Source organism: Phyllostomus hastatus, unplaced genomic scaffold (assembly GCF_019186645.2).
Source record: "Phyllostomus hastatus isolate PE091 unplaced genomic scaffold, TTU_PhHast_1.1 phas_scaffold_55, whole genome shotgun sequence".
Taxonomy (NCBI): domain Eukaryota; kingdom Metazoa; phylum Chordata; class Mammalia; order Chiroptera; family Phyllostomidae; genus Phyllostomus; species Phyllostomus hastatus.
Window position 1 is genome coordinate 3,655,802 of NW_025334035.1, and position 12,639 is coordinate 3,668,440.

The window sequence follows — 12,639 nt, forward strand, 5'->3', positions numbered from 1 at the left end:
GTAGAAACATGGGGACAGGGTTCACAACCAGGCCCCTCCCACTGCCGCCCCCCCGCACATTCTCCTCCTCCCCAAGTTCACCAGCAAGTTACCAGTGATTTGCTGAACAGAAAAGAGGCAGAGACCAAGACACAAGAAAGCCTGTTTTTGGTTTTACTGGAGGCTCAGGTGGCACATGACAGTTCATAAAATGGCTTCAGAAGGAGCGAGTAGAGGGGAAACAAAAAATAAACTGGGGTGGGAAAGAAAAACAACCAGGAGGAGGTAAGAGCTGGCTGGTTTCTTCTCAGCCTGATTTAGGGGAGGGAGTTGATGCCTCTGAACAAAAAGCATGGATCCCTTCCTTCAACCCTTGGTAGGGGAGAGAGGAAAAAAAAATGCTGTTGCTTTGGCCCTCCTGAGTCTCATGGAAAACGGGGAAAAGCTGGTGTTTTGATGTCATGAATTATGGGAAAGGGGGCAGAGGGGTGCTGGGTAGGGTGCAGGTCAGTTGGAAAAACTGGCAGATACCTGAGAGAGAAGAAAGGACAAGTCATGATTAGTAAGTTATCAGGACCCTGTTCCCCGCCCTCTTGGCTCCCCACCCTGGGCCCTCTCAGAGAGCAGCCATTCACCAGATGGTAGTTCTGGGTGTCCTTGAGTTGGAATCACTCCAGCATGGTGGTGGGGGGGTCCCCACTGTTGATGGCGGCTGAGGTCTAGAGAGAACAGGGTGGTCGTTGAGACTCTCTTGTTCTTTAGAGTCCTCCAATTTCAACACTCTCCCACCTCTTCTCTTCCCATTCCTCCCTCGGTTTACATCCATAGCTGGTGTTGTGGCTCAAGCAGAGCTTAGAAGGGTGTCTGCAGGGGCTGACACAGGATAAACTGCCTCTGCTGGGGCTTCCTGGTGAATGGGGGGAACTGCCAGTGGTGCACCCAGCAGTACTGACTCTAGTGTCAGGCTGCATGAAAGGGGGTGGGGGCAGGGGATGTGGGAACAGAAGGATAGAGTAATATGGGGAGGGGGAGAAGGGAAAGAGGAAAGAAAGGAGAGGGGGAAGTTGGTGCCACAGTAGATTGACAGTCCAAATGAGGTCCTCACCTCCTGGGCTGTGGGCTGCCTGGGTCCAGGGGGCTGCTGCCGTCGCCGCTGGAAGTAGGGGCGGTTTCGTGGGCGCTGGGGCTCAGGCCGGGAACCATCAGAGGAACCTTGGCTGGGCTTGGTCTTGCCATCCCCACCTTCTGTGGTAGGCTGCTGGGGTGGCCTGGGGCGGAAAGGCCTGGGGAGAGAAGTGTGGACACCAAAGGGTGTGGGAAGCCCTGTATAGACTACCTCTCTCCCTTCCTCCCAGGACCTCCCCAGGAGAGGTGAACCAGCCAGCTTCCCCATCCCCCACTCCACCCCCAGGAGCCAAGCTTTCAGCCCCAGGAGCTGCTTCCCCAGAGCACCTATGCAGTGACCTCTCAGCTCCCCTCCCCATCTCCTACATCACTAGCTTCAGGCGTGTCTGAGAGCTTAGCTCTTCCCCTTCCCATCCTCCTTACCCCTCCCATATCCCTATACCTACCACCCCTGTCCAATACTGGACAGTGAAGGGAAAGGTAGGGCCTGGAAAAGAAGGACCCTATAAAGGAAGTCTTACCTTCGGTATCTGGGCCGGAATCTGGGTGGAGGGACCCGCTCATCTCCCTGCTGTTGGTCCCCCTCCAATGGGTCTGTCTCTTTAGGTTCTACCCCATCAGTGCCCTGGGAACATACAGAGGCCCTGGTGAGCTGGGGTAACAGCAGCTTCCCAGGACCCAGGTGTCCACAGTTCTTCTCAACCCTGGGTTCCACTTCCTCTGGGGACCCTGTGATCTCTCTCTCCACCAGCTCCCAGGCCTTTCCTAGGATGTGGGTAGCTGGTTCTACATTCCCAGTTCCCCTCTCACCTCTATAGGCTGCTGCTGGTTGGGGGGCCTTGGGCCTCGCACAAAGCGACGTCGGTAGAAGAAGGGTGGTGGGCGCCGTCGTCTGGGCCTTTGCCCAGGGTCTTCAGCTCGTTCCCCTTCGATGCCTGGTTCTGTCCCACCTGATGGAGCCTCCGCCACCATGGGCGGTGGAGCAGCTGGGCGAGGTCGGGGGATGAATCTGCGGAACCTACGTCGATTGGGGGCATAGCGGCTGCCCTTCACTGGCACGCCCCCAGGCCCAGTCACATTAGCAGCTTCTGCACCCTGGAAAAGGGGTGGAGAGAACTTGCTCCAACAACAAACACACAACATTCCCAAAGTGGCTCTAATCATTAGTCTCCTCCTTCTTCCAGCTGAATCCTCTCTTCAGCTTTCTCTAACTTCAGCCCCTCTAACTTCTTTTCACCCTCCCCCAGAGGGGCAATGGTGTGTTTGGACCCTTCTAGGAGGGTCTTCCTCTGCAACTTGTCCTTTTGAAATAGCTGCTACTGGGCCCTCTTGAGCTTAAGATGGGAGGTGGGGGGTGTGGATGGAGAAAGGTCTGGCAGCAACTGTCCATCTTACAAGAGGGCTGACTCAGAGCCTGTGAACAGGGTCCCAAGTGGAGAACAGACATGTGCTTGAACTACAAAGAAACCCAGATATTAACTACTAAGTGATAACAGGGACTTGTTCTTTAGAACGTCCCTTAGAGCAGCCCAGGTGTTAAAGATGACATCTGCCTGAGAACACACTCTGGGCTGATGAGCCTGAGGAAGGAGCTGGCCTCAGGAGGGGCAAAGCCTGGGACGACATCCAGGCCACCCTCCCACTCTATATCCCACCACAGCCCCCAAACCTTCTCTCCTTCCACGACATCAAACTCCACAGTCTCCCCATCTCCAACGCTGCGCAGAAACTTCCTGGGGTTGTTTCTTTTAATAGCTGTCTGGTTAGGGGAAAGGCCATGAGAAAGGTGAGGACTAGTCTCTCTCACCCCTGCTGGGCCCACCACCCAATTTTATTCTTTTCACCATTTTACTTGTGGGCTAGGGCTGGAGGGTGGAGCAACGAGAAGGTAGTCCGAGTTAATAGGGGGAAAGCCATAAACTAGGGGCCTCAAGAATGATTCTGTAGTTACCACTGTCTCCAGAACACACCCCCTCCTCCCTTTACCCCTCAGGGATTTTAAAAGGGGAGGCAAGAAACATGAGCTCAGAATAAAAAAGCAGAGACAGTCTTAAACTGCAAAGTGGGTAAAATGTACTGCACTGCTTACCTCAATCCCACTGAGAGCTCTTTCCAGAGCTGTGGCCTGCATCAGAATCACCTGGAGAGCTAGTTAAAACAGATCACCAGCCCCTCCCCCAAGCCTGATTGATTCCATCAGTAGGTCTGGGGCCAGAGATTTTGGATGTCAGGCAATGCTGTCGGTGCAGGGGCCACATTTTGAGAACCACTGCACTCAAGTATCTGAAGCCTGTGTCCTTTTCTCTGAACAATGTCTGTGATTCACTCCCCTGGTGTTAACATGTTCCAGTAGGTACTGAGTATGCCGTGCCCAGGGGGCAACACAAATATTTCTTAGAGAGACAACCCATCACAAGTGGAGCCAATGGCAGTAATTCAGGCACCTGATGCAGACAGGGAGGGAAACTATTTCCTGGTGGGCATGCTGTTGAGGTCAAAGGGGTGAAGAAGCACGAGCTGGAGAAGCTGGAGAAGCACGATCTGTGCTGCTAAGAATCATGGCAAAAGTCTTTGAAGAGAGGGCAGTTTCCTCCCCTCAGAAAGCCAACCTAGCTCTTACCTGGTGAACAAAGACATCCTCCTTGGTGTCATTCCTGCAGAACAGGATGCATTGTTAGGGGGTGGCTTTGGTGAGTTACTCACCTCCCCCGAGGGCTCCCTAGCTGCCTCGTCCTAAAATCAGTAGGCTCATCCTCTCCAGCCTTCCATGGCAGCTTGGAGATTGACAAGACCCCCAGAAGCTGATACGAAGAGAAGTATACCTAAGACCTCAGTGGAAAACCTGGACTTCATGAAGAAAGGGTGCAGGGGGAAGGCAAATTCACCTTGCAGGCACTGAGCACTCCATCCTCTACCACTTGGAACCTGGTAGTGCTGGGTGTAACTGTCCCTAGTCAATACCTCCTCTTCCCCAACCCCCATCACTGTTGGAAAATTCCGCTCCTGCCCTGGCTGGTGTAACGCAGTGGATTGAGCATGGTCTGTGAACCAAAGGGTCGCTGATTCCATTTCGAGCCAGGGCACATGCCTGGGTTACAGGCCAGGTCCCCAGTAGGGGTGTGTGAGAAGCAACCACACATTGATGTTTCTGTCCCTCTCTTTCTCCTTCCCTTCCCCTCTAAATAAATAAAATCTTAAGGAAAGAAAATTCCGCTCCTGACTCCTTCCTTCTAGAGTCAAGGAGGAGCGAGAAAGTGGGGATGGGGAAAAGGTGCAGAACAAGTTTGAGATAGGGACAATATGTCAAGAACTTGCTCTAAACAGCCCCCAAACTTTATTCTCAGCCTCAACCAGGAGATGAAGCCCACAGTGAGGCCCTCTTTCAACACACCAAGGGACCAAGGGTGAGAGAGGATAATATCCCATCATTCTCTATTACTATTTGCCTATTACCCCAGTTTATCCCAGCACCCCAATGTGGGGGAGGGGAGAGGCTTTCCTTCAGAACCTCCCAGGAGTCCTCAGTTTCCAGAATTAGAGAAGAGCCCTTCCCTAGAACAAATATTCTAGCTGTAAAGCACTTGGATCTGCACAAAGGTCAGTCTGCTAAGAGGGAACTAGGGCCTCCCAGGAGGTCTGGGCTGGGCAAGGTGCCCTGGCTGGGGAAGAGCCCATAGGGGAAGACCTGGATTTGCTCAGAATCTGCCGCTAGGGCCCCTCCCAGTGCCTGGAGGGAGTAAGGCTGCCAAAGAGAAGAAAAGCAGCAGCCTCTGACTGGGCTGGCTCCTTCCCCAACCCCCACCAGCCTCAGTCTCATCAGGTGGGAGGGTTCAAATGAGCCAATAACTTTCTAAGGAAGATGAATTATAAGAATGCTATATGTGCTGCCCTAAAGAGGAAATGAGTGAGGCCTGAGCTCTGGGGTGCAGAGCAGGTACATTCTGCCCCAAAGGTGAGGCAAACTAAACTAGAAGGTGAGACAAACGAGCTGGGAGGGTCAGAGCCAGGTTTGCCAACTTCCTAAATCAACCCTCTGCTGCCCTTGAAGATGAGGAACATCATCTTGCCCACATTTGTGCTACCATTTAAAGACTTTCGATCAGTGTCAGCTGGAGACTGCAACCATGTGCCTTGGCCAGGGTAGAAATGAGGTTGGGAAGGTGTCCAGTCCCACAGGCCAGTTTGGAAGACACCCATTCCACACCCTCCCTGAGTTCCTCAGATACCTGTTGATGAATCCGTAACCATTCCGGACGTTGAACCATTTGACAGTGCCCAGGACCTGGATTGCTGCCAGGCAGAGATGCAGTAGGGACAGTAAGATGGGGGAAGAGATGGAGCTGGACTCAGTTTTGAGAAACTCCAAAACCTAACCTACCTCCCTATTGTCTAGTAAGCTTAGCTTCAAATGGAAGCGCCCACACAGCGAAGCTCAGGCTTTCAAAACCCTTCCAACTCTAAGACATGTTCGTGGTAGCCTACAAATCCAGACCTTTCAGCTAGGATCGCATACTCACCTGGTCCACAAAGGGTGGCCCTCAGGTCATACCTGAGGAGTTTTCTAGCCGTCTTAAAGGGTCCCCAGTGCACCTGCTTCGCAGGCTTAGAGATTTACCTGGTACTAACCTGAGTCACCTAGGCCAAGTCTCCCGCCCTGGGGGCGTGGCCAGACCCTGAGGCTTTTTCTCCACCCCAAGGCCCTAGCTGGACCTGCTTACCACGCCCTCCCGCCCAGGAAGGCACTTCAGGACTTCCCACTAGAGAAACCCAGTAGGGTCCTCTGCCCCTAGTCCAGCTAGTCCTTTGAGCCTCCGGGCCAGGCCCGCCTTCGGTTTTCTGGACCGCCCCCGGGCTCCACGACGCCCTTCACCCAGCCCGCCCACCCCCTTAGAACCGCCCTGGCACGCGTCCCCCCCTCACCCAGCACCGGCTTGTCCGCCTGACTCCGGGCTGAGGGCGCGGGGGTTCCCGAGGCCGCCGTCGCCGGGTTGCCAGGGGTGTGGGGGCCCGGCGCTGATGGGGTCCCAGCAGCTGGGCCCGAGGCAGCTCCGACCCCGAAGCCGCCCGCCCCGCTGCCTGCTTTCTGTGGCTCCCCCGCCGGCACTGGTACCACCACCGCTACCACCCCTGCGGCCGTCGTGGGCACCGTGGCCGCGGGGGCCGCTGACGCCACCGCTGCAGCCTCCACCTCGCTCATCCCGCCGGGTCCAGTACCGGCCCCCGCCGCCACCACCTCCTCCTCCGCCGCCACCGCCGCCGCCACCGCCCCAGCCTCTCCCCCCGGCTCGCGAACCCACCACCCCACTAGGTCCTCGCGCCCCGAAGCTCGCCCGCAAGCCGACAGCGGGCCCAGAACTCAGGCCAATCGCAGCCTGCAGCCGCAGCGCGCGCAGGCCCCGCCTGCTGGCCACAGGCCAATCCTAGCAGAGCAGCCCCCAACCCACACGCCCGCCCCGCCTCCCGGACCTCGAGTCGTGGCGGAGGCCCTCGCCCACCGCCCCGTAAGTACACCTGGGCCCCGCCCCGAGGTTGACACGTGACTGTACACTGCCCCACCCATTGGTCCACAGCCCCTTTCCCCTCCCCCCGCCCCTTTCCACCGGCCGCGGGAAATCAAACGGGCTGGTGGCGCCCCAACCGCCACCTGGCCTCGGCGCGAAGGGCGGGGTAGGGTGGGCAGCTCCAAGGTTGCCCCTAACGACCTGAGTCGGGGCCGGGACTCAGCAGTCTCTGTCTGGCCTCGAGACCGCCCTGGCTCGTATGCTGCTTGGGTGTGAATGCCTTCCCCCTGCCTGCCCCCACCCTCTCTCTAGAGGATGCCTACAGAGCCCCGACTGCAGTATTTGCGTGCTTCAAGCTGGAAGACACAGAACGACTTTCCTAGCTCACGGTTGCTTTCACAAGCCGGGGACTTTCACCTTTTGTTTTTAAGGTAAAATTTACATACAAACAAAATGCACAGCTCTTCACTGAGTTTGATAAACATGTTAATCCAGGTAGTCAGTACCCTAATCAAGCTATTCTTCCTTCGCCCTCTGATGTCTATCACCCTAGAGCAGTTTCAGGGTCAGTCGTGCTGGGCGCTGTGATCTCCGGTGAGGCGGGGCCTCCCTCGCCCTGGCCGTTCCCTTCTCTTTTCTCCAACTAGCCAGGCTCAAGACCTTTGCACAGGTAGTTTCCTCTGCCTAGACGTGCCCTCTGTGTCTCCCAGGGTGACTTCTTCAAATACCAGCTTACATATCACTTCTATTACATCATCCTTTATTTTTCTCATGGCATTTTTGAAAATATGAGAGCATCCTGTTTGTTCTTTTGCTTCTTTATTCTATTCCCCAGCCTCCCTATCCCCTTCCCCCATTCCCTCCGCAACGCTAGACTGTGAACTCCACAGCAATAACAGTTCTGACGCCTGGAACAGTGCCAGACACAACAAAGGCTCTCCATATTTCTTATTTTAAAAAAATGGTTCCCATTCCACAGATGAGAAGACTGGGGTCTAGTGGGAAGCCTGCCTCGGGTTCTCAGGAACCCGGGAGGTCCGTCCTGGGAGGCGCAATCTCCCTTCCAGAATAACGCGGCTCCAGAAGTCGCTCCTCCCGAGGGCCGCCTCCACGACCCAGGGAGGACATGGTCGCGTTGGGCAGCTCGTATTTTTAGCTAGGACAGAGAGCCCGGGGCAGCACACGTGCCCCCACGCGCCGCTCCTCTCCACGTGCGCTTCCCTAGTCCAGGTGTCCCCTGCCAGACAGGGCCCTCAGCTCTCCACCAACAGGCAGCAGGAGCCGCCGCCGCCAATCCCTGTCCTGGAGCGCCCTCTCCTGGCCATTACCGGGGGCCTCCTGCACCGGCTTCCTTGCTGTTACTTAATCGTGTGCCCCTCTCACCCCACAGTTTCGGAGTTCTGTTTCCCAGGAAAAAAGAAAAGAAAAGATGAGAAAACAGCTAAATCACAAGGCGAGGCGGTGAAAGATACAGAATTGACTACCCTTCTTTAACCTGTTAAGGACCGATTTACCTGTGTCCACCCCTAAGCTCAAAGGATGCCAGAAACAGGAGACCAAGGCTGGGGAAAAGCAAGCAAGATAGTTACAACATGTCTCCGGTAACAAAAAAATCTCATGGAAGGTACAGAAAGAGTTCAGGTGTAGACTAAGTTTAACTGTAAGTTTTACGGGTGAAATGAGAGGAAGCTCGTGGGAAGGGTGAGCCCTATTTGTAGTACGAATAAAAATTGGCTAGGAGACCGGGGGTGGGGATACTGCAGGGAAAAGTACTCCCAAGGCCTCTGAACCATGAAACAACACGTGTACGTACAACAGTTACATGTTCTCTATTCCCGTGGGTAAGAATTAGCAGATGCCACAGAGAAATGCAATTAATTTTCCTGTTCAGTTGAAGAGTTTGTGCACATAATTTTCTGGTTATTTAAATATTTTTATGGGTTCCAGGCATTCTAGGGAAAAAGGCTTCCTGCTTTCTGTCACTGTCTTTTCATTTGCTCCTGCCCACCTGAAGTTGTCTCACTCTCTCCTGTCACTGTAACAAAAAGCCCCACCCTGCCTCCTTAACTATTGCCCAGTAGTACATTTCCATTAATTTAACACCAAACTTCTTGAAATCAGTCTTGACTCTCTACTCCCTAATCTTTCTTTCACACCTCACCAACTCCACTGAGTTGGCTTTAGCAATGGTCTACAATCCCTTCTCTCTCTCTTCTCTCTTTATTAATGTCCCTTCTTTTTTTTTTTAAGATTTATTTTTTAGAGAGATGGGGAAGGGAAAAAGAGGGAAAGAAACATCAATGTGTGGTTGCCTCCCACGTGCCTCCCACTGGGGACCTGGCCAGCAACCCAGGCATGTGCCTGGGATCAAACTAGGAATCAAACTGGTGACCCTTTGGTTTGTAGGCTGGCACTCAATCCATTGAGCCACACCAACCAGGGCTGATGGCTGGCTCTTAAACCCATGTTTCCAGCCCTGAGTCCTTCCTCTTTTTTTCCTTTTATTTTTAAATATTGTATTTATTTACTTTTAGAGAGAGTGGAAGGGAGGGAGACAGAGAGGGAGAGAAACATCGATGTGCAAGAGAAGCATTAATCGGTTGCCTCTCGCATGCCCCCAACTGGGGACCCAGCCCACAACCCAGGCATGCGTCCTGATTGAGAATCAAACTGGTGACCTTTTGGCTCACAGGCCGGCACTCAATCCACTGAGTCACGCCAGCCAGGGTATTCCCACCTCTGTTAGACTCTCTTTCTGAAATGCGACATGCCCACATCTCAGCTCCATTTTTTCTCCTTCCAACCATTTCTTGCTGAGTTATATCACCACATTCCCATAAGGGGTCATTCTTTAGTGTCCATTCCTCATCTGTAGAAAAGTTTCTCCTTGATGTCTAGGCTTAGCACAGCAAAAGTGGAGATTTGTGGTATCAAACTGAGATAATATTTGAAAGATTTAAAAGGTGGTGTCCCCTCAGTCCACTAGTACCAAATATTCCCAACAACTTTCCCTTCCAACTTTCTTCTTGCAGTTCAAATCGGAGGTTACTTCTCCGAATTTCTGCTCTGTCATTTCTCAACTGCTGTGGAGAGAGTATTGATACCTACAGCCTCCATCTTCTCTTTTCCCATCTATTCTTTAGCTACCATTACTTACCTTTGTCTTCCCTTCTTTCTAGGCTCTGCTAGCACTCTGCCAAATCCTTGATCTTTTTCCACCCTCTACCTCCTTGTCCTATCTACCATATCTGATATTACTTACTACCTCCTTTGAAACATCCTTCCTTGTTTTTTTAACCTACTGTAACAAAATACCACAGTAAGAGCTAATATTTGTTGAGCATTTATCATGTGCCATATACCATTCTATGCATATTAGATGCCTTCAGTCATTTAGTCCTTACAACAACCCTGGGAAGTGGATACTATGTTAATTTTCCCAGTTTTTCAGATAAGGAAATTGAGATATAGTCAAGTGAAGCAACCATCCTAAACTTACACCACTGAGGAACATACTAAGCTGGGATTCAAATGCAGATCAGCCTAATACCAGAGCCCAATTTCCAAGTCACCAACCTCCATCCACTGTGCTAGGACTACACTTTCCCATCTTCTTCAACAATCCCTTGGCCAAAACAGACATAAGCCTGCCCAGATCCATCAGACCTTTTGATGGGGAATGGCAAACTCACAGGTTAAGAGCATGTGAGATGAGAAATGCTACTGTGACAATCCTTGGATAATATAGGGTAACCTGCCATCTGACCACAACAATTACATTACTTCCATATGCAAAATGTACTACACCCTCCCTAAGAACTCCAAAGTCTCAATCCATATGGCATCAGGAGTTTCAGACCTCATCCTCTAAATCAGGTCCAAGTGCAGACTAGGCTCCCCAGAAGTGGTTTCTCAAATAGAGTTCCTCTTGATTTGAAGACTATTTTTATTACATGTCTGGACCTTCTAAAACAAAACAGTAATTACTAGTTCTCCTATGTATCATTGGTTGCCAAACTGATGCATAAACAATCTGAGCTTTCATCTCCCTATAGGAGAGCCCACAGTGCAGGGTTGATATCCAACTAACATTTCTTTCTTTTTAAAAAATATTTATTTAGCCTTGGCTGGTGTAGATCAGTGGATTGAGCGCAAGCTGTGAACCAAAGGGTTGCCAGTTCAATTCCCAGTCAGGGCACATGCCTGGGTTGCTGGCTAGGTTCCAAGTAAGGGGTGTGCAAAAGGCAACCACACACTGATGCTTCTCTCCTTCTCTTTCTCCTTCTCTTCCCCTCTCTCTGAAAGTGAATAAATAAAATCACTAAAAAATCTTACGGAAAACACTTTAAAAATTTTATTGATTGGTTTTTAGATAGAGGAAGGGGGAGAAAGAAACATTGATTTGTTGTTCTACTTATTTATGCATTCATTGGTTATTTCTTGTATGTGCCCTAATTGGGGATCAAACCTACAGCCTTGATATATTGGGGCAATGTTCTAACCAACTGAGCTATCTGGCCAGGGCCTAGCTAATGTTTCTTTATCTCTTGCCCACAGAACTCCCAGACCCTTCCTTGCCCTGTTCAGAGCTGGTCCTTCTTCAGAAATCCTCAGCTTTGATGCCTCCACTGCTAAAAGACCTGCCAGGCTTCCAGGCTGGCTTTGGCTCCATCGTGGTGCTCACTCAAACCCACATTCTCTGCGATGGGCTGCATCACACTTTTCTGCAATTGCCTGGCTAGCTTTGAATTCTCCCGACTGGCCATATGGCCTGACACAGAGCAAGCCTTCTGTGACCACCTGGAGAGTGAATGAATGAGCAAATGGATCATCATAGTCAACACTATATAGTCATTTGTGATTGGCTTATTGAGTTTCCTTCCTCTATGAGCTGGGTCTATAGTCTTCCGCCAGCCTTACTCCTACTCACTTGATCCAGTTTCTAAGAAACTGTCTGACTTCTCTCTACCATCCAGGTTGAACAAGGCCTCTGGGAATGGAGGGTAGGGAGGACTTTTTGATAAGGGTTTTCCTCCAGGATAAGAAGTCTCCTTCTTCTTCACCCACACCATCTTTTTTTTTTTTGTTTTAACTTCCAAAGAAGCAAAGTCAAAATCACAAAGATCCTCAGGCATCCTCAGGGTGGTCCTCCTCCTCTTCTGTCAACTCTCATTTATAAACCCATCATTCATTGGTGGTACCTAGGTACTGGCCTGAGCACACAGACCAACATTAGATATTTATTTATTATCTGAAAATTCCCCCCAACCCCCCCAACCATGGGGCACAGATCATACTATCAAGCTCACCCTCCTTATATCCCAAGTCTCTAGTACTTAAGCGCAGTAAATATTAACTGAGTGAATGGATGAGTGAGTGCAGTCTAGATTTTTGCTATGATCCCAGCAGCAGAGCACTGTGAGGACAGGTTTAAGACTATCCACCCTTCCCTGAAGAGTCACCTATTTGCTTATTCTCAAGGTCCATTTGATGTGTTTGACTTTTATGCAAGCCCTAGAGGGTGGAAGGAAGAATAGTCCCTGCCTAGGTCCCTTAGATACGGATCAATTCACTGTGAAATATTTGTACCACAGAGAACCCCCACCTCAACCCCAACCTATGCCTGTTCTTTTTCTACCTGGGAATTCTTTCTATCAGATGACTTAAGATGACTTAATTTACCTTCACATGCAACACAGAGACAGTTCACTATGATCTCAGATGTATTTTTTTTAAGACATAGAAAAAGTTTGGAGGAAAATATGTTTAAACATTAATAGCAGTTGCCTCTGGGTGTGGAGTTTATGGTTAATTTTTTTTTTTATGTTTTTCAAAAATTTTCTACAATGGACTCCTATTTTCATAATAAAGAAATTTTGGCAGAATCTTTTTAATCATGTAAAACTATTCTTCTTGATAAACTGGAACCCTTTACCTTCCAGATGAGGGACAAGTACAAAAAAAAATAGCTGGTTTGTCCCCATTCTTACCTACCTTCCTGAGCCCAGCTTTGCTCTGAGACTAATGTGCTCAT

At 51.0% G+C, this 12,639-nt stretch overlaps 1 protein-coding gene and 1 long non-coding RNA gene across 2 annotated transcripts; one reads left to right on the top strand and one right to left on the bottom strand.

Moving 5' to 3' along the window:
• Nucleotides 1-145: 145 nt before the first annotated feature.
• Nucleotides 146-6,526, bottom strand: YBX2 (Y-box binding protein 2). Its single transcript, XM_045824233.1, has 9 exons — nucleotides 6,025-6,526; nucleotides 5,331-5,394; nucleotides 3,725-3,758; nucleotides 2,774-2,863; nucleotides 1,915-2,199; nucleotides 1,626-1,729; nucleotides 1,085-1,262; nucleotides 615-698; nucleotides 146-510 (listed from the first exon to the last, which is right to left on the bottom strand). Exons 1-8 carry the CDS (start codon nucleotides 6,299-6,301, stop codon nucleotides 648-650), a joined length of 1,083 nt encoding a protein of 360 aa, XP_045680189.1. The 5' UTR covers nucleotides 6,302-6,526; the 3' UTR covers nucleotides 146-510; nucleotides 615-647.
• A 236-nt stretch (nucleotides 6,527-6,762) lies between these two features.
• On the top strand, nucleotides 6,763-12,490 carry LOC123809411. Its single transcript, XR_006783997.1, has 2 exons — nucleotides 6,763-7,036; nucleotides 11,163-12,490. It is a non-coding gene; the product is annotated as an uncharacterized LOC123809411 (long non-coding RNA).
• Nucleotides 12,491-12,639: the final 149 nt, after the last annotated feature.